The 22009-nt window shown below is 44.6% G+C and overlaps 1 protein-coding gene across 1 annotated transcript in view; it reads left to right on the top strand.

The window, feature by feature from the left end:
• Nucleotides 1-2882: 2882 nt before the first annotated feature.
• Nucleotides 2883-22009, top strand: part of LOC120913265 (calcium and integrin-binding family member 3-like) — a 36264-nt gene continuing 17137 nt past the window's right edge. Inside the window, exons 1-3 of the mRNA XM_040323097.1 lie at nt 2883-3037; nt 20486-20597; nt 21360-21507. Of these exons, the coding sequence (XP_040179031.1) occupies nt 2940-3037; nt 20486-20597; nt 21360-21507 (358 nt within the window). The 5' untranslated portion in view covers nt 2883-2939. The remainder of the gene's footprint in view (nt 3038-20485; nt 20598-21359; nt 21508-22009) is intronic.

Genomic DNA, 22009 nt, shown 5'->3' with positions numbered 1-22009 from the left:
TACTTTGTTCTATGATCTGTCTTTTAACTTCCAACAATCTGGGGGTTTCTTTTTCCAGTTCTCCAAGTTACATCTTGCAGACCACTCCAAGCCAAGTCACTCCGGCTTACCTCGTTCACACCAACTGCTCCACTCCTCTCCACCCCTCTTAAACCTCCATCGCTCCCTCGACTCTCCTCAGACTTCCCACCGTGCGCCGCGCACTTAGTAGCGGGACTCGGCGCCATGTTGTTTCTCCACCCCCAGGTTTCAGATGTCTACTTTACCTAGAAAGGATAAGGGGTGTATGGTCGGAAGTAACGCGATGACGCGGTATTAACCTTAACGTTTCGGCTGAGAGATAAATCAATTTGGGAAGGGATCAGGACCATTGAACAACAAAACAATATTGTGATCCGCCCAGAGGACAAAGGGGGGGGGGTATTGTTTTAATAACCAAAGTAGATTATGATAAAGAAATTAAAAGGATTCTAAGTGATGAAACCACCTATAGAAAACTTGTAAAGAATCCTACTCGAGATTTAAAGGCCCAATTACAGGAACTGGTAACCAATGCAGGAGATACTCACATCCTTAACAAAAAAAGAACAAAGATACTTAGTTCCAGATGCTCCCGTTATTCCGGTATTATATCAAGTGCCCAAGATACATGAAAATTCAACTCATCCCCCAGGTAGACCCATTCTAAGTGGGATTAATTCGCTCTTCTCCCGGCTGGGAGAATATATAGATGTTTACCTTCAACCTCTTGTGGCAAAAAAGTCCATAGTACTTAAACGATAGCAAAGATGTTATTAACCATCTACAACATATCAAAACCAATGAAAATAGTATCGTGGTTACAATAGACGTTTAGTCTCTTTATACCGACATTCGCCAAAATGACGCCATGAATGCAGTTAAATGGGCCCTTAATAAGTTTACCAACTTAAAGTATAGACAAAAGCAGTTTATGCTAAAAAGCCTACGACTAGCCATGACCAACAATTTCTTTTGGTAGGGGGGCCAACATTACAACCAAATAAAAGGCATCTCAGTGGGGGCTAAATACGCCCCAAGCGTTGCAAACATCTTCCTTAACAAATGGGAGGAGGCAATATATGGGAACATCTGGCCAGACCTGCAAACATACCGTACATACATAGACGACATTTTTGTGGTGTGGATGGGGTCTGAGTCCTCATTAGACTCGTTCATTGACCACATTAACAAAAACGTCTATGGTATGAAATTTACGGTTACAACCCACAAAAACAATATAGATTTTCTTGACTTACATACATTCAAACAGGATGGTATACTATACACACAAAAACAATTCAAGAGTACTGATAGAAATGGATATATCCCAACTAGAAGTTGCCATCCCTCTAAGTGGAAGATGGTCATTTCCAAAGGCCAATTCATACATATCAAAAGAAATTGCTCCCTTCAGCAAGACTACATTGAACAAACGGACACTCTCATCCATAGGTTTATGAATAAAGGGTACCTTCAGAACACATTATTAAAAATTAGGGAGCAAGTAGGAGCTTCAGATAGACAAGCCCTTTTGACTACTAAAGAAAAAGCAGAAAGGGAGTATGATGTTACTTTCATTACTAGCTTCAGCAAACAATTCAAACCTTTGGAACAAAGTATAAAGAAAAACTGGTTCATTTTACAAATAGATCCTATTTTAAGCAAGGTACTACCAATTAGACCAAAATGTATCTACCGCATGGCCCCAGGGTTAAGAACAAGACTAGTTAAGAACATTCCTGACCCACCCTACGAAAACAGCTACCACCATGTTTAACCTGGAAGGATTCTACAGATGCGGAAGATGTGGACCCTGTAGAAATACACGCAGGGCACCTAGAAAAAAGGTTTCTTTTACCTCCCACCAAACCAATAAAGAATACCACATTAAACCATTCATCACGTGTGGAACTAGACATGTAACGTATGTTCTAGAATGTACATGTGGCTTTCAGTATGTGGGTAGAACCACCAGAACACTAACAAAAAGGGTGCTAATATGACCCAAAAGATATTAAATAGTTAAAACTAAATGGATCTTTGAGTTACAAACTTTAACACCGTTGGGGTTGAATGTGGAGCTAGATCTAAATTGTTTTATTACAGATTACTAATTACATTTTATTTTTTATTTTTGATCCTACCATGGCCACTATATAGTGCAGAGGTTTTCCTACCGCTATACTTCAAAATAGTGTTTTAGTGTTTTTGTGCTGCTGTCATTAATATCCATTGTTAGATCACTTTTTGTACACATATTTTGTACACACATCTATGTTGAATAATTTTTCACATGTCTCTGCTCACTAGCATCAGGCCAGTATGCTTAAGGGATTTAAATTGAGGTTTTTATTTAATTTTAGCCCTCCTAATAAAGTTTTTGCACAAATTAACAAAAATATGAATATCTAAATATATTTCATCACATATATATATATTATCCACTAATATTATCCACTAATATATATTCAATTATTCTTGGCTGGTTTCAATATTAGTTTTAGCAGAGTGTAATTTATATTTCACACCACCAGAGGGCCTTTGATTCCTCAACACATTGAGCAATCTCCAGCTCGTAGTCATTTTTCCCACTCGGCCCCTAGAGGACCATTTATCTTATTTACTTCCTTGTTATTATAGTAATTAATTGTTAACATGCTTTTAAAATCGTAAGATTGTTGTATTAGCCTTTTTATAAGTTAATAAAGATTGTACAACCCCCCCCCCCCCAAAGTATATAGCAGGTGACATACCTATACATAATTAGTTATTCAAATGAGATTTGTAGTAAGGGTATAAATGCCCTCAACTAACATGGCGGAATGACTACTTCCTGATGATGGCTTTGTGATTAGCCAAAACATGAGGTAATACCGCGTCATTACCATACAAACCATACCCGGGAATCGAGCATCAGGATGCCAATCACAGCGGCAATTCATTCGAGAGCCAATTACCCTTTATCTAATCGCCTGCTATACACGCCGGGTGCCAGGACTATCAGGCACTCAGAAATGTAAGTGTAACCTTTTTTATACTTTTGTACCAAATAAACATTTTAAACGGCATTGCGCAATGAGGATTTTTCCTGCTGTTGTCATTCCAATCCATTCCTATGAGGCACATCTCAACCTAAAGACACCATCCTAAAAGATTCTAAAGACCATACTAGCGATAGGTGGTCAACACCCAGGGGTGAGTGTACATCTATGTGGGGCACCCAGTCTGAGCGCTACTCTATAGGAGATGTCTAATGAGCACAAGCACCTTATGGGACTTTTCATGATCTTTTCATCTGTTTGATAAGACTGTATGCAACTTACTGATCAGCAAATGTTTTGTCCAGTACTTATATTTGATTAAAATCTAGCGCAACATTTTTTCGATGTTGTAACAGTGTCCGCGAGAGCATGGGGGTGTATGGGTGCCCGGATCGTCTTCCGTGTGATGAATGTGTCACCATCAGGCATTGGCAAGCCAGCAGATTCCAGGCTGGGGGCAGCAGGGACCAGGCAGGTGCAGGCAGAGCAGAAAAGACGCAGGGTGTGTGGTCAAACAGACCGGATTGGTAACAGACGATCAGATGCAGGCATGGACAGCAGGCAAAAAATGGTCAGGATGCAGGCAAGGTTAGGCAACAGGATATCAGTCAGAGGAGAGGTTAAGCAAAGTCAACAAGACAAGCCAGGGTCAGGATAATAGATAGCAAGCACAATCCAAGGAAGCCGGGTCAAACACAGGAATAAAGCTGCAGATCAGACAGCAAAGTACTAGTGAACCTGCTGCACTTATATATGAAATTTTTGGTGCCAAAATGTATTTACGTGTGTACGTTTGCTTTTGCGAATATTTGTGTGCATACGCACATTCGTGTGCCTGACACAATGGCCACTTGCGAGATTGCGCCTGCTCATGTGCATTTGCGTCTGCCCTTGAGCATTATTAATACTATGGCCAGCACGTCCCTGACATGGCCCCCTCCTTATGGGCAACCTGCGGATGCCCAATTTGCTTTCTTTTTTGGGTGACTGAGGAAGAAAGCATTGATTAGTTCCTTGGCGTGAACATCTTGTTCAGATTCCCAAGAATTTTCCTCCCAGACCGCAACCCTTCCATTTAATTAAGTATTGTACCTGATTTCTTCTTTTGCTACAGTCCACAATGGCTTCCACCTCATTTTCCTCTTCTCCGTTAATGGTCACAGGTTCCAATGGGCCAAATGCCGAATGCCATATCTGGAAAGTAATCAGGTACTGCGGGTTTTAAAAAGTGAGACGTGAAATACAAGATGAATCTTAAATGACTCGGGTAAAGACAATTTATATGCAACTTCATTAAGTCTCTTCTTGACTGTAAATGGCCCCTCTAACTTGGTTGCAAGCTTCTTTGAAGGACATGCCAACCTGAGATTCACTGTAGATAGCCAAAACTGATCTGCTGGTTGAAGAATCAGTTCTCCCCTGCTCTTCTTGTCAAAGGCCTGCTTGTGCCTTAGTAATTGTTTCCTGTAGCAATTTACTGTTGTGATTAAGGAAATCTACCGTGCTTTGGACAGCAGGAACCCTGGCCTCTGGAACAAAGTCAGGTAAGAAGAATGGGTAAAAACCGTAATTTGCAAAAAATGGCAACTGACCTGTAGCAGAGTGGCTAGCATTATTGGAGATGAATTCCGCCAATGGCAGCACCGGTACCCAATCATTCTGGACAAAGGTAGTGAAACATTGTATTTACTGCTCCAGCGTCTGATTGATGCTCTCCATTTGCACATTGGTTTGGGGGTGATAATCAGATGATATGGATCTTCCAATTTCAAGAACTTCAAATTGAGTTTTCCAAAATCAAGTAGTGAATTGGACCCTCTGATCTGGGACAATGTTCGTGGGGACCCCATGAAGTCTTACAATTTCTCTGATAAATATCTGAGCTGTCTCCACTGTCGAGGGTGTGTTTTTCAGAAGCAGAAAGTGAGCCATTTTGGACAAGCGATCTACTACCACGAAGGTAGATAGAGGGAGTTCTACTATGAAGTTCATGGTTATTATCCTCCATGTCTTGTCAGGAACTGGTAGTGGTCGGAGTATACCCCAGGCTTGGGTCTTAATACTCTTAGTCCAGGTACAGATTGCACATGAACTCACGTATTTCTTACCTCCACTCTTCCAGAGCTGTCTTTATGGCGAGTAATTCTCAATCCCTGACATCATAATTTCTCTCTGCTGGAGAAAGTCTATGAGAGAAAAAGGCTACAGGATGTATTAAGTCTTTAAGGCCCTGGCGTGAGATGACTGCTCTTACTGCAACTTCAGATGCATCCACTTCCAGTACATACGGTAGAGATAGGTCTGAATGACTTGGGACAGGTGCTGAAGTAAAGAGTCTCTTTAAAGCTTCAAATGCGTCCTGTGCTTCAGGGGTCCAGTGAAAGCGAATGCTCTGTTTGGTCAGCTGCGTGACAGGAGTGATGATGCCGGAAAAGCCCTTAATAAATCTTCTGTTAAAAGTTGGAAAAATCCTACGAAGCACTGTACCCCTTTCTTATTGGTCGGTGCAGGCCAGTCCAGGATGGCAGAGACATTTTTGGAATCCATTTTAATTCCTTCAGGTGAGATTACTAATGCCAGGAATTGGATGCTCTGCTGTTCAAACTCACATTTTTCCCTTTTAGTGTGCATTCCATGTTGGCAGAGCCTGCACAGCACACTCCTGACATGTAGATTAAGATAAATAAAGAAAATTTGAATGTCATCTAGGTAAACGATCATGAAAATGTCTAGAAAGTCTCTGAACACATCATTGATGAAGTGCTGGAAGGTATCAGGAGCATTGCACAGACTGAAATGCATTACCAGATAATCAAAATGGCTGAATCTGGTACAGAAGGATGTCTTTCATTCATCTTTACGCATTCGGACCAAATTGTAGGCCCCTCGTAGATCCAGTTTAGTATAGATAGTTGCAGATCTCAGTCTTTGGAATAGTTCAGGTACCAGAGGAAGAGGATATTGGTTCTTGACCGTAACTTTTTAACGCTCCCGGTAATCCAAACAGGGTCATTAGGAGTGGTTCTTCTTCTCTACAAAAATTATTCCTGCCCCTGCTGGGAAAGTAGAGAGGCGGATGAAGCCCTTCTTCAAGTTTTCATAGACATATTCTTTTAGTGCCTCCTGTTCTTGTTCAGCTGGATGGAAAATCCTTCCAAAGGGAATCTCAGCCCCTGGGAGTAACTTGATCGGGCAGTCATATGGTCGATATTGAGGTAAAATGTCAGCCCCCCATTTACTGAAGAAATCGAGATAGTAATAATAGGGTTCAGGCACATTTTCTTCGTATTCCATACTCAGAGTCCATACAAAGTAAGGTTGAGGAGGCAACTGAAGGTTCTGGTAGGCAATGCTTCCGACAATGTTGATTGGAATATGATTCTTTCTGTAAACCAATCAATTTGTGGATTATGTGCCTGCAGCCAGGGTAGGCCCAGAATGACAGGAAATAGGGGGTGAAATGTCATCAAGGCTTAAGATCTCCTTATGCTTGGTAGTGGTAATCACAGGTAAAGGGAGTGTCTCTTGTGTTACGAATCCAGATTTAATGCATGAACCATCAGCCAAATGAATGGAAAGTCCTTGGGCTGTAAGGGAATGAGGTGTTGTGTGGCAAAAGTCAGATCGATAAAGCAACTGCAAGCTCCAGAATCAATAATTGCGGTGCCTGACACTTCCCCTTCTGGCAGCTGAAACAAGATTGGGAGAGCTAAATGAGTTTTACTGGCAGATGAAGGTGGTAGGTTAACAGGAAAGATAGACAGACACTTACGCCACTTGGTTGGGTATGTGCGTAAATAATGGCCCACTTTGCCACAGACAAAAGCTGTTCTGCCGGCGACGAAGACGTTCCTCATGAGACAGGGAAGGACGCATTAGTCTGAGCTGCATAGGCTCTGGTGCTTCAAGTTGCAGGGTTACCAGGAGCAGAATGGACTGGAATAAAGCTGGCAGAAGTGGAGTGGCCAGGAACTGGAATCCTGGGCATCATCCGGATGGAATAAAGCTGGCAGGAGTGGAGTGACCAGGAACTGGAATCCTGGGCATCATCCAGATGGAATAAAGCTGGCAGGAGTGGAGTGACCAGGAACTGGAATCCTGGGCATCATCCAGATGGAATAAAGCTGGCAGGAGTGGAGTGACCAGGAACTGGAATCCTGGGCATCATCCAAATCAGACAAGGCTGCTTTCTGAATGGCCACTGTGATTTGGGCCTCCAGGATGTTTGGTACTCCGGCCTGTGCCAATTCATCTTTCAGGCCTTCTGATAGGCCAAGACGGAACTGGTGTCCCAGGGTTGTATCATTCCACTGTGCATAGGCGTGTGCACGGGGTGTGCCAGATGTGCCTGGGCACACCCTATTCACCGTGCTGTCTCCCAAGATCTGCCTCTGAAATGTTGCATCCAGGCAGTATGTAGCCCGCGCTGCCTCTGAAACATTCAGCCGATCGTCAGGCGAGAGCCACTCAGTGTGTGACACTGTCAGACAATGTAACGGCGTGCAGAGAGAAAGACCAGCTGACACAACTCAGCGGTGATGTTGGCTGCCAAACAGCCATCAAACACTAGCCAATGGGATGGGGTCTGGGCAGGCTGTTGCATGTATGTGGCCCACCCTCTTTCTTACGCAGCCCAACCATTGGCTGGTGTTTGATAGCTGCTCGGTCCTGCCTTCCCCCAATATAACTGCAGAGTTGTGACAATTAATCTTCTCATAATCTGCATGCAGTTACATTACATCATGACAGTTCCACACACTGAGCAGCTCTCGCCTCATGATCTACTGAATGTGAAACTCCCCTTCTCTGTCAGTGTCCATCAGTGCCAATCAGTGATGCCTATCAGTGCCGCTATCAATTCTGCCTATCAGTGCCAATACATGCACATCAGTGCTGTCTATCAGTGCCATTAAGTACTGCCAGTTAGTGCTGCCTATCAGTGCTGCCCATCAGTGCCAAATTAATTCTGCCAATCTGGGCCACCAATCAGTGCTGCTATCAGTGCTGCCTATCAGTGACAATCAATGCTGCCAATCAGTGTCCATCAGTGCTGCCAATCAGTGCTGCCTATCAGTGACGCTATCAGTGCTGCATATCAGTGCCAATCAATGCTGCCAATCAGTGCTGCCCATCAGTGCCAGTCAGTGCTGCCTATCAGTGCCACTTATCAGTGCCACTTATCAGTGCCAATCAGTGCTGCCCATCAGTGCCAATCAATGCTGCCGATCAGTGCCCATCAGTGTTGCCTATGAGTGCCACCTATCAGTGCCAATCTGTGCTGCCAGTCAGTGCCAATCAGTGCTGCTATCAGTGCCAATCCATGCTGCCAGTCAGTGCCAATCAGTGCTGCTATCAGTGCCAATCAGTGCTGCCAAACCGTGCCAATCAATAATGCCTATCGGTGCCAATCAGTGCTGTCCATCAGTGGCATTCAATGCTGCCAATCAGTGCCCATCAGTGCTTCCTATCAGTGCCGCTATCAGTGTCCATCAGTATTTTCTCATCAGTGCCAATCAGTGCTGCCAATCAATGCTGTTTATCACTGTCCATCAGTTCTGCCCATCAGTGCTGCCAATAAGTGCTGCCAATAAGTGCTGCCCATCAGTGCTGCCTATCAGTGCCAATAAGTGCTGCCCATCAGTGCTGCCTCTCAGTGCCACCTATGAGTGCCAAGCAATGCTGCCAATCAGTGCCCAGTGCCAATCAGTGTTGTCTTTCAGTGCGATTTAATGCTGCCTATCAGTACCAATCAGTGCTTATCAGTGCCGCTATCAGTTCTGCCCATCAGGGCCGATCAATGCTGCCCATCAGTGCTGCCAATCAGTGCCAATCGGTGCCCATCAGTGCTGCCTACCAGTGCTGCTATCAGTGACAACCAGTGCTGCTATTAGTGCTGCCAATCAGTGCTGAAAATCAGTGCCCATATCTGCTGCCTATCAGTGCCGCCTATCAGTGCCAATTGGTATTTGCCCATCAGTGCCAATCAATGTTGCCAATCAGTGCCTATCAGTGCTGCCTATCAGTGCCCATCAGTGCTGCCTATTAATGCTGCTATCAGTGCCAATCATTGCTGCCCATCAGTACCAATTAATGCTGCCAATCAGTGCCCATCAGTGCCAATTAGTGATGCCCATCAGGGTCAATCAATGTTGCCAATCAGTGCTGCCTATCAGTGCCAATCAGTGCCCTATAAGTGCTGCCTATCAGTGACTCTCAGAGCTGCTAGTCAGTGCTGCCTATCAGTTTCAATCAGTGCTGCCTATAAGTGCTAATCAGTGCCAACTATTAGTGCCACCTATCGGTGCCCATCAGTGCTGCCTATCAGTGCTGCCAGTCAGTGCCACTTATCAGTGCCAATTAGTGACGCCTATTAGTGCCCATCAGTCGTGCCAATTACTGCCCAACAATGCTGCCATTCAGTGCTGTCAATTAGTGCAACCTATCATTGCCAATCAGTTCCCATCAGTGCTGCCTATCAGTACTGCCAATTAGTGCCATCTATCAGTGACCATTAGTGCTGTCAATTAATGCCCATCAGTGCACTGAGTGCAGGTATGGGGAAATGAACTCTGCAGCCAGGCACATTGTTCATGGGGCGGGGGCGGCCTGGTGGGGCACAATTGAAATCTGTTGATTTTTATTAATGCCACATGCCAATCTTTAGTATAATAGGTAATCGCCACACTACTATACAATAAACTACTTGAAGTAAAGTAAAAAGTGTCAGTTAAAGGCTTGCTTGCTGTCCACACCACAAAAAAAAAGCGCGCAATACTAATTTACTAGTCATTAACTTAACAATAATGGTGGAACCCTCTAATGTATGGAAATCTCAATAAACTTTAATATTACCACAATACCAGTTTCTGTGATACGCAGCTTCATATATATATATATATATATACAGTGAGGAAAATAAGTATTTGAACACCCTGCTATTTTGCAAGTTCTCCCACTTGGAAATCATGGAGGGGTCTGACATTGTCATTGTAGGTGCATGTCCACTGTGAGAGACATAATCAAAAAAAAAAATTCCAGAAATCACAATTTATGATTTTTTAACTATTTATTTGTATGATACAGCTGCAAATAAGTATTTGAACACCTGTCTATCAGCTAGAATTCTGACCCTCAAAGACCTGTTAGTCTGCCTTTAAAATGTCCACCTCCACTCCATTTATTATCCTAAATTAGATGCACCTGTTTGAGGTCATTAGCTGCATAAAGACACCTGTCCACCCCATACAATCAGTAAGAATCCAACTACTAACATGGCCAAGACCAAAGAGCTGTCCAAAGACACTAGAGACAAAATTGTACACCTCCACAAGGCTGGAAAGGGCTATGGGGAAATTGCCAAGCAGCTTGGTGAAAAAAGGTCCACTGTTGGAGCAATCATTAGAAAATGGAAGAAGCTAAACATGACTGTCAATCTCCCTCGGACTGGGGCTCCATGCAAAATCTCACCTCGTGGGGTCTCAATGATCCTAAGAAAGGTGAGAAATCAGCCCAGGACTACACGGGAGGAGCTGGTCAATGACCTGAAAAGAGCTGGGACCACCGTTTCCAAGGTTACTGTTGGTAATACACTAAGACATCATGGTTTGAAATCATGCATGGCACGGAAGGTTCCCCTGCTTAAACCAGCACATGTCAAGGCCCGTCTTAAGTTTGCCAATGACCATTTGGATGATCCAGAGGAGTCATGGGAGAAAGTCATGTGGTCAGATGAGACCAAAATAGAACTTTTTGGTCATAATTCCACTAACCGTGTTTGGAGGAAGAAGAATGATGAGTACCATCCCAAGAACACCATCCCTACTGTGAAGCATGGGGGTGGTAGCATCATGCTTTGGGGGTGTTTTTCTGCACATGGGACAGGGCGACTGCACTGTATTAAGGAGAGGATGACCGGGGCCATGTATTGCGAGATTTTGGGCAACAACCTCCTTCCCTCAGTTAGAGCTTTGAAGATGGGTCGAGGCTGGGTCTTCCAACATGACAATGACCCGAAGCACACAGCCAGGATAACCAAGGAGTGGCTCTGTAAGAAGCATATCAAGGTTCTGGCGTGGCCTAGCCAGTCTCCAGACCTAAACCCAATAGAGAATCTTTGGAGGGAGCTCAAACTCCGTGTTTCTCAGCGACAGCCCAGAAACCTGACTGATCTAGAGAAGATCTGTGTGGAGGAGTGGGCCAAAATCCCTCCTTCAGTGTGTCCAAACCTGGTGAAAAACTACAAGAAACGTTTGACCTCTGTAATTGCAAACAAAGGCAAATGTACCAAATATTAACATTGATTTTCTCAGGTGTTCAAATACTTATTTGCAGCTGTATCATACAAATAAATAGTTAAAAAAATCATACATTGTGATTTCTGGATTATTTTTTTTTGATTAGGTCTCTCACAGTGGACATGCACCTACGATGACAATTTCAGATCCCTCCATGATTTCCAAGTGGGAGAACTTGCAAAATAGCAGGGTGTTCAAATACTTATTTTCCTCACTGTATATATATATATATATATATATATATATATATATATATATATATATATATATATATATATATAATACACATCAAACTGAAAACAAGACATAACAAATTAAACTTAGCAGGGATGGTGGAAACCCCCTTTTGAGATAATTGCAATACAAATTAACTTCAGGTGCAACAACTTTTTAGTTGGGAGGTTCACACCATTACAGCACTTGGGAGTTTTATTTTTTAGGGGCCAGATTCACAAAAGAGATACGATGGAGTATCTCAGATACACCATCGTATCTCTGATTTTTACTGGTCCTATCTATGCACCTGATTCATAGAATCAGATACGCATAGATAGGGCTGAGATCCGACAGTGTCACACTGTGTAACACTGTCGGATCTTTTTTTGGATTTAAAAATGGCGCCGGGGGCGTTCCCGCTGATTTACACTGAATAATATGTAAATCAGCGAGATACGCGAAATTCACGAACGTACGCGGACCCGGCGCTGTGTTCTTACGTCGTTTCCGTAGCGCGGTACCCGTCGTATACTTACCCCTGTTAAAAGCAGGGGTAAGTATTGTTAAGTATGGCCGTCGTTCCCGCGTCGAATTTGAAATTTCCTACGTCATTTGCGTACGCCGATTCACGAACACGCGCGTCGCAAGTCCCGCTCACGTCGCAACCACTGACGTCCTATTGACGTCAGTGGGAGCAATGCACGCCGGGAAATTCCCCGGACGGCGCATGCGTATTTAAATCGGCACGGGAGCGCGCCTGATTTAAATAGTACACTTCCCCAGCCGCGGAATTAGAATTCCGCCGGGGGAGTTAGGATCCGCCGTCGCAAGTTTGGAGGTAAGTGTGTTGTGAATTTGACACTTTCCTCACAAACTTGCGAGGGCGGATCTTAAAACACATAGGTTACACGGATCTAAAGATCCGCTAACCTTTGTGAATCTGGCCCTAGATTGTTACACTTAATTTTATATGTTTTAGTTTAACTTCAGGTGCAATAATTCACATTATAATTTTCCTACACCCCAAACTCGTTCATCCATGTCTTTATGGAACTTGCTTCGTGCACTGGTGCGCAGTCATGTTGGAACAGGAAGGGGCCATCTCCAAACTCTTCCCACAAAGTTGCAAGCATGAATTTGTCCAAAATGTCTTGTAAATAAGGATCCAAGCCCAAACCCTGAAAAACATCCCCACACCATAATCCCCCCTGTACCAAATGATTTGGACCAGTGCACAAAGCAAGATCCATAAAGACATGAATGAGCGAGTTTGAGGTGGAGGAACCTGATTGGCCTGAACAAAGTCCTGACCTTAACCCAATAGAACACCTTTGGGATGAATAAGAGCAGAGACTATGAGCCAGGTCATCTCATCCAACATCAGTGCCTAACTTCACAAATGCGCTTCCTGGAAGAATGGTCAAACATTCCCATAGACACACTCCTAAACCTTGTGGACAGCCTTCCTAGAAAGGCTGAAGCTGTTGTAGCTGCAAAGGGTGGGCCAACATAATATTGAACCCTATTGACCAAGACTGGGATGCTATTAAAGTTCATGTACGCACGCATGTGTGTTTTACCTCTGGGGTGCACCTCCTAATGCAATAGGCTGCACACGCCTATGCAGGATAAGCTGGTGGTGGTTTCAGTATCGGTTGGTCTAATAGGGCAACTAGGAACGAAGTGACCGGGGGACTCGAAATAGAAGTACAGGTTGGCTTTTCATTGATTCTGGCACTCCCCAGGAGTTAGACGACAGGCTAGGCCAGTGACGGCGAACCTTGGCACCCCAGATGTTTTGGAACTACATTTCCCATGATGCTCCACTACACTGCAGAGTGCATGAGCATCATGGGAAATGTAGTTCCAAAACATCTGGAGTGCCAAGGTTCACCATCCCTGGGCTAGGCTCAGCTGCACTGGCTCAGGGATGTCTAGAAGCATAGGAGTTTTAGCTATCTTAGATGGTGCATGATGACTCTTCATGGTTGCTGAGTCACTTTCTTCTATTTTCACTTTCTAAAAGCAGTAGACTATCTGGATGGCCAACTTAATAAGATCAATAGGGGTATTAGGAATACCAAATCTAGCCAGTTTATCTTTTAGCTATTCCAATAGACAATGGAACTGTTGTTTCTGTTGTGTGTCCACACTCCACCTAGGAAAAACAGAAATGCATTCCTCAACATGTCTCTTGCTGACCTGCTGTAGCAGCTCAATGAGGGTCAGCATAGCGTTGAGCCAGTACATCAAACAGGTAATTGACCATGGACACAAACTGACTTCCTTGCTTCATAAGCTGGCGAGCCCAAGCTTGAGGTTCCCCATGCAGGAGCAAGATAGTGTAACGTCACACCAATAACTTTGCACTAAGTACAACTTTAGTTGCTTCTTTCCCAGTCAACTCTCTTCCTTCTTTCCGAATATCCTCTCACTTCCTGCAGCCTTGCTCTCTACGGTGGTTGCGGAGGTGCTCCACCTAAGTGGTACTTCCTGGTTCGTTCCTGTGCGGCCTATTTAAACTCCCAGCACTGACACAATGGTGTTCCTCTATTGCTGACCGAACGCCACTGTCAGCTGGGCTTCCAGACTCACCTGATCTGAGCTCCAGCTTCCTGAACTGGACTACCAGGACTCCTTGTTCGCTACAGCTCACAGCAACCAGGTCCAGGCTCCCAGGACGCTCATCCATGCCCAGCTATCTGCAACCGCAAGTACTCTGCTATAGAAACCAATTACTAAACGCTGATCTCCATACTTGCCGCTTGCTTCTAAGTTCATGTTCACTACTATGCTATCATATAATATGGAGTTCTCCTAAAGTCATCTACAGCTCTCATGTTAAAGTTCATTGCTACAGATATCAATTACTATGCACTGCCCTCCATACCTGTCGCTTGCTTCCAAGTTATGTTCACTGCTATGCTAATCTTATCAAGTACTATGGAGTCCTCCTAAAGTCATCTACAGCTCTCATGTTAAAGTTCATTGCTACAGATATCAATTACTATGCTCTGCTCTCCATGCTTGTCGCTTTGCTTTCAAGCCTGTGTTCATTGCTAAAGTACTAAGGATTTTCACTCAAGGTTGAATTGCAGCTCACATGTTATGCTCACTGCTATAGATACCAATTACCTGTTTTTGCTTCTAAGCCTGAGTTCACTTTCTCTAGTCAGTCTGACCCCTGGTGTGCAGTCCCAGTACTGCGGCTACACTTATCCCTATACCTGTGCTATACCAGTAATACCAAGATTTACTTTAATGTTGCTTATGCTGGAATAAGCACTATTTACTTTACTGAGGCTGTGATGATAGAACCCAAACTCTTAACCGAGTTAAGAGTGAAACCTGGGTTTGAACCTGAGAAGTCTCCGCAGTTTTGATCCATAAACCTGAATCCAATTTGGCGTATTGTTACAGATAGTGGTGCTCACTGTGCTAGTGAGCACCACTAGCTCAGTGTGTAGCCACGTGCATGCTTATGAGAACAGCTGACACAGCCAGGGCAGGTACATATCATTCATGGACTACTGGGCCAATGTGATAACCAACATTTGTATACATGGCCAGGTTAAGCCCCGGAAGCACATGTTTGTCCTCTGTAGTGTAAAACGACCATTTGTAGTGTGCATTAACTCTCTCTTTAGCAGATCAGGTGATTCACAAGGCACCCGTGGGCCCACCAGAGTTCCCTTGGTTACCGGCAAGAAACCTGTAGACCTTGCTATTCAGGAGACACCCCGTGGGTGACCCAGCCTGTCTTGACTGTACTATTTTCTCATTAACATATAAAATACAAATGTTATAGGTATAATATGTACTGTATATCTCAGGTGTAATAGCCAGGATCAAGGTATCAAACTATCTTCTTGGTATTAATCTGGGTAACAGAATGTGTTATATGTTCTCCACTTCAGACTTTGCTAGCATATGATAACAAGTAGTAAAAACTAATGAAAACTTAATTCAAAATGTCTCATTGCCGAGTTCTCTTCAGATACACTGCTGGTGGGGTAAACCCAGGTATTTCCACACTGCCCGCTCTAACCGTTCAATTTGTTCTTGCTCTATACAATCAAAAAGCTCCACCAGGATATTTGGGAATTATTAGCCATACTCCATAGCGAAAGAGTTATTGAGGTGGGGCTGCATGAGAACCTGAACAACTTTCAGGTCTGCTCCTTCACAGGTGGCAGTTAGGCATTAGAGGTCCTGCACACAGTAGTCCCAAAAGACAACTACCACACTTGGCCTACCTAGAGTAGATTGGGCAACAGAATGTCGCTCCTTTGGCCCCTCATTGAAGTCTTGTGGGAAAATCAGCACTTGGCTACTTAATTCAGCACTGCGCTTCCCCAGGTACCTCAGTCTCCTCCCTGTTTACTATATCAGACAAACTATCCACTGGGCTCACATCATTACACTATTCTTCCTCTGTGGGCAATGCTGGATGCAACTAGGCTCCCTCTTGTGGAAAATCTGGATTTCTCAGAACTTGGCAGTCATTAGGGGTTGGTGGTTTTGCTACCTAGACATCTTATCACTTTACCATTCTGTTGGCAGAAAAGAGACTGTCCACACTCACATTGACAATGGAATACTGGGATGTCTAACCCAAATGCTGGATAAGGAAAATGCAACATCTCTGCTAGAATGTAAAAGGTAGGGTGGGGACCCATAACTAGGACTTAGTCTACACCTTCATGTGGAGTGGCCCCTCTATATTTTCCAGGCCCAATTCTCATGGATCATGCCACAATGTTGACTGGTGGTTAGAAACTGCATGTTCTGCAGCACTCCTAGAGGGTGGTTTCTTTTGAGATTAACCACTTCCATACAGGGCACTTACGCACATTCCCGCCCAAGCCAATTTTCAGCTTTCAGCACTGTCGCACTTTGAATGGCAATTGCGCGGTCATGCTACGCTGTGCCCAAACAAAATTGGCGTCCTTTTTTCCCCACAAATAGAGCTTTCTTTTGGTGGTATTTGATCACCTCTGCGATTTTTTTTTTTTTTGCGCAACAACTAAAAAAAGACTGAAAATTTTGAAAAAAAAATATGTTTTTATTTTTTTCTGTTAATTTTTTTGTAAATAAGTAAGTTTTCTCTTTCAATTACGGGATATCGATGAGGTAGTACTGACGGCACTGATGGACATCGATGAGGTAGTACTGACGGGCACAGATGAGATGGCACTGATTGGCGGCGCTGGTATGCGGCACTGATGGGCACACATAGGCGGCACTGATGGGCACACATAGGCGGCACTGATGGGCACGCATAGGCGGCACTGATGGGCACTCATGGGCGGCACTGATGGGCACTCATGGGCGGCACTGATGGGCACTCATGGGCGGCACTGGGCACTCATAGGCGGCACAGATGGGCACTCATGGGCGGCACTTATAGGTGGCACAGATGGGCACTGATAGGTGGGCACTGGGCACGGATGGGCACTGTGGGGTGGCACTGATGGACACTGTGGGGTGGCACTGATGGACACTGGGGTGGCACTGATGGACACTGTGGGGCAGCACTGATCTACCCATGTTGCCAGTCAGTGCCCATTTGTGGGCACTGATTGGCATCTTTTTTTTTTTTAAAGCTTTTTTTTTTCTTTCAATACTTTTTTTTTTATTCGCCCTTCCCTGGTGGTCCAGGGTGGGCTTCCCTGGTGGTCCAGTGTGGCGATCCGAGGGGGGGCTGCGCTGATAAAGAATCAGCGCGAACCCCCCCTGTCAGGAGAGCCGCCGATCGGCTCTCCTCTACTCGCATCTGTCAGACGCGAGTGAGGAAGAGCCATCAACGGCTCTTCCTGTTTACATCGTGATCAGCCGTGGTTGGACACGGCTGATCACGTGGTAAAGAGTCTCCGTGAGAGACTCTTTACCGAGATCGGTGTTGCGGGGTGTCAGACTGACACCCTGCAACAACGATCGGCGCGCAGCGGCTCAGAATCCTGAGGACGTCATATGACGTCCAGTCAGGATTCTACAACCACTTTGCCGACGTCAATATGTCATTGGTGGGCGGCAAGTGGTTAAGGTGCATCCAGGGCATATGGTCTAAGGGTTTTCTTCTGAGCCTCTCATGCAATACCCCAGGCCTCCCACCGAATAGGATCACAGGCTAAAGCATGCTTCCACTGTTACCTGAAGAGAGCCCTCTCCTAACATCAACTTGCTACCATGTGCTTAGGAGCAGGGGCGGACTGACAACTCATGGGGCCCCCGGGCAATAGAAGATTATGGGGCCCCTGGGCTTACAGATGGCTACCACGCCAGGAGGCAGTGCAGAGGCGGGGCAGCTAAAATCTCCGGATTTTCACATCAAAAGCAGGTCGGTTTCGGACATATCAGGGACAGATGTAAAAAAAACATAGATTTTTACATACTGTCCCTGGTTTTACTGAGCCTGGCAACCCTGATGGGGCCCCCTCGTGGCATGGGGCCCTCGGGCAGTGCCCGAGTGACTCAATGGTCAGTCCGCCCCTGCTTAGGAGTGACAGTGTGTGTGTGTCTCTCTTGCTATGTCGTTTTTAACACTCTAGCCACAAGGGTAGCTCTTCCCTCTTGGGGCCAATTCCATTGAGTTGGGATCTTGGATCCTGTTTGTGACACCATGGGGGTTTTTTACGAAAGGCAAATCCACTTTGCAATACAAGTGCATACTACAAGTGTAAAATGCACTTGAATTTGCACTGAAAGTGCACTTGGAAGTGTAGTCGCTGTAGATCCGAGGGGGACATGTAAGGATAATAAAAAACAGCATTTTAGCTCGCACATGATTGGATAATAAAATCAGCAGAGCTTCCCCTCATTTGAGATCTACCCCTCAGATTTACAGCGACTGCACTTCCAAGTGACTTTCGTAAATAACCCCCATGTGTAAATGTAACAGAACCGCGAATAGTGTCCATTAACTCTTTCCTTACCAACATGCGCGATGCACAAGGCACCTGTGTGTCTCTAGCATGGGGCACACCAAAGTTCCTGTGGGTAGTGGGCAGAAACCTACAAACTTCACCCTTCCAAAGACACCCTGTGAGTGGCCCTGCCTGACCAGAACCCATACCCTCTCTGCATGCCTAAGTCCTACTCCTTTCCCTGGGCACAAGTCCATGTCTAAGACTAGTGCCCTGTTGATAGAGAAAAAAGCAAATTCCACATCAGGCTCATTAGAAAAAACACTTACCTAACTAGGATGAGTATGCTCTGTCATGCAGGGTGTTGGTGGCACAATGCTTAAACAAGTTATTAACAGTTCATAATGCTTCATAAAGAGATATTGCAAGAGATTAGACCTGCACCCCGGCAGGGGTTTTTAAAATGACCTGGTGTTCCCCCAGGGGGGAATACAGCCACCGATAACTCTCCAACAAGGTGACATCTGCTCTCCACCCTCACCCCACTTCACATGCTCTTGACTACATTCCGGCTCTGGACAGGTCCAATATAGTGAATAAGAAGAGATACAGCGAGGTTGATTTACTAAAACAGGAGAGCGCAAAATCTGGTGCAGCTGTGAATGGTAGCCAATCAGTTTCTAACTTTAGCTTGTTCAATCAAGCTTTGCCAAAACAAACTGGAAGCTGATTGGTTTCTAAGTAGATTTGCACCAGATTTTTCACTGTCCAGTTTTAGTAAATGAATCCCACTGTATCTAGGTCAATGACTGCAACTCACAACTACCCCCAGGCCCGGATTTCCCACAAGGCCACCAAGGCCAGGCCTCAGGGCGGCAGGGTGGTGGCAGCGGCATGGAGTCCCCAGACGCCCAGAACATACAGTTAATGGCGGTAAGTTGCTTTCTAGCAGGACTAAATGTAGTGTGGGTGGAATCCGCTCGCTCGTTAACAAGTGATTGCGGCGAAGTCGCCAAAATCACTTGTAAAATGTGTGCTGCCGTCCGTCCTCCCCTCTCCCCCCCCCCCCCACACACATACCTCTCTCTGCTGGCTCTGTCTTTGGGACTCCGTCCTCACCCCAGCTGCCGAGTCTGTCTCCTGTCCCCGCCGCCGATGTACACATTGAGCTGTGCTCCTCCCATCTCAGCTGTGACAGGAGTTCTAGCACAGTGCCAGGACTCCTGTTTTGGAGGTGACAGGGTCAATAAAGAGAACCTGTCACCTCCAATTGCTATCACACAGGGAAGTGTTTTCTCCTGTGTGATAGCAATAAAGTTAAGTGAAAAAAATGTATTAAAATGTTTTTTTTATAAACAAATACTAAGAAATAATAATTCAATTATTAAAATAAAAAAACAATTAAAAAGTAAAGAAACAAAAAATAATATTAAAACTAATAAGAAAATTATACAATAATAAGAAAGAGTAAATGACAAGCTACAAATAAAATTAAATAAAAAAAGTAAAAGAAACAAAAAATATTTGAACTAACCGTGCTGCCCCTGCCATCCGGTTGCCATTCTCTGTTGATTTGGGGGGTGGGGGGTGGGGGTAGTTTGGTTGGCGGGTAGGGGGTGCATTGCGGAAACTGGCCTTGGGGCGGCAGGGAGAGCAAATCCGGCCCCGACTACCCCGCCAACTTTTTATATATTCCCAGCTCTGCAGACCAAAGATTATCACTTTAAAGGCTTTACCAAAACTCCTTGCCGTAGCTGCAGACTCATAGCCAAGATACAGGAGAATCTTGTGGCAGGTAGGAGAACTACAACTGAGGACTCTTCCTCACTCTTCTACACCTTCACTTCTTTGTAGAATTACTACCTATCCCTGACAGCAACACCGTGATATTTGAATCTTGTCGACAAGGTGAAGTAGTGCCAATTGCGTCTAGTGAGTCTAGATTTTTAATTTTCAGCATTCGTGGACTTATTTGCAGTATTCAACTTCATGATGCTTTGTTGTTGAATTTGACAGGTTCATTTTAATGCACACCCTGTTCTTTCAGACTTTTCCACAGATACAGAGACCTGGCACCACAACTTGTTCCAGAAGACTACACAAATAAACCAGATGTGAGGATTCCTTATGAACTCATCGGCAGCATGCCAGAGCTAAAGGTAAAGCATGAAAAAAGCAGTAACTGCAAAGGTTGCCAGGTGTCACTCTAATCCTGGGCTTTATTAATTATTCATCATGTGCTAATTGGCAGGACTGGGATGATAAGTGAAGCCTAACATAATACAAAGTAAAGACCAAAGTTCTTCTTTAAGGCGGGGGACCATCTCAGTTTCATATAAAGAGCTGATTTGCACTTTGTCTAACCTGTTGATCTCAGAGTGAACTCAGACAATACATTTAAGTTTCCAAAATTCAAGAGCAAAAGTTTTTACAGTTTGTATCTTTTTTAGGTAAATGTAAACGTCAGCTCTAGATTAATCACAATTGAACAATTTACTAAAAATTTAAGGAAAATGGATTTGCTCTCATGATATTTTAGTACATTACACAAGCTGAAAGCCAAAACCTTAGCACTTGAAGGCCCATTTATTAAAAATTTGCTTTGCAAACTTCTCAACATTTGTGCAAGTGTAACAAACAATACCCAGCAGAAGCTTTGTGAGCAGAGAAAATTATGTTTTACGTTTTCTCTGGATTTGGTAAGTCTGGATCGGGGTTAGAGACTTGAGGACTTCAAAGAGCATTGGGTGGGATGGAGTCTTCAGTCTTGTGTTCAGGTTTTCCAGAAATTCTGCAGGTTGTATGCGTGCCCAGGTGCAAGGCAGATCTTAGCATAGCCCAGAGAGGTGGAGTAGGAATTGGTGTTTGATCTTTATTATGCATTCATGTTAAAAACAATGGTATTTCCATTTTTTTTGCAGGATAACCCTTTTCGCCAAAGGATAGCAGAAGTTTTCTCAGAAGATGGGGATGGAAATATGACACTGGATGATTTTCTGGACATGTTCTCAGTGCTTAGTGAAATGGCTCCTCGAGATCTTAAAGCATATTATGCATTCAAAATATATGGTTAGTTTGAGTGCACATAAGTCTAAATATGTATGTAACACATAAATGTGCTCTGAGATTGCTTCTGTACCAAACCCCAAGCAAAGACTTGTAAACAAAAAAGAAACCATCAATTGGCTGTGCGCATGGGCGTCCGCAGGTAGGGGCAAGGGGGGAAATTGCCCCCTTGGAATCGTCAAGAAGGTGTTGTAGTTGCCAGCTGCAGTGTCCACCGCTTCGTATTTTCTGAGAGTCGGCTGCTTTTGTCCTGACACATCTAATGTCCCTCCCTCACCCCCGGCCCAATCATCGGATGAGATGGCTCGGCAGCTCGGCCATTCCGCCGCTCCTCTTCAGTGATTAGCTGCCTGCCTGTGTACATGTTGTTGTATAGATCTGGCCGGCGCCGCCCACTCAGTGCAGTCAGCCGTCGAGTGATACGCTGCCAGTGCCTACTGATTATCACATTCCAGGAATTCCTGACCTGAAGTGAGTTGCATATACATATATAAAATAGTACTAA

Source organism: Rana temporaria, chromosome 1 (genome assembly GCF_905171775.1).
Source record: "Rana temporaria chromosome 1, aRanTem1.1, whole genome shotgun sequence".
In the NCBI taxonomy this organism is placed as follows: domain Eukaryota; kingdom Metazoa; phylum Chordata; class Amphibia; order Anura; family Ranidae; genus Rana; species Rana temporaria.
Note: the sequence above shows the minus strand (reverse complement) of the source record. Positions and strands in the feature narration are given on the sequence as shown.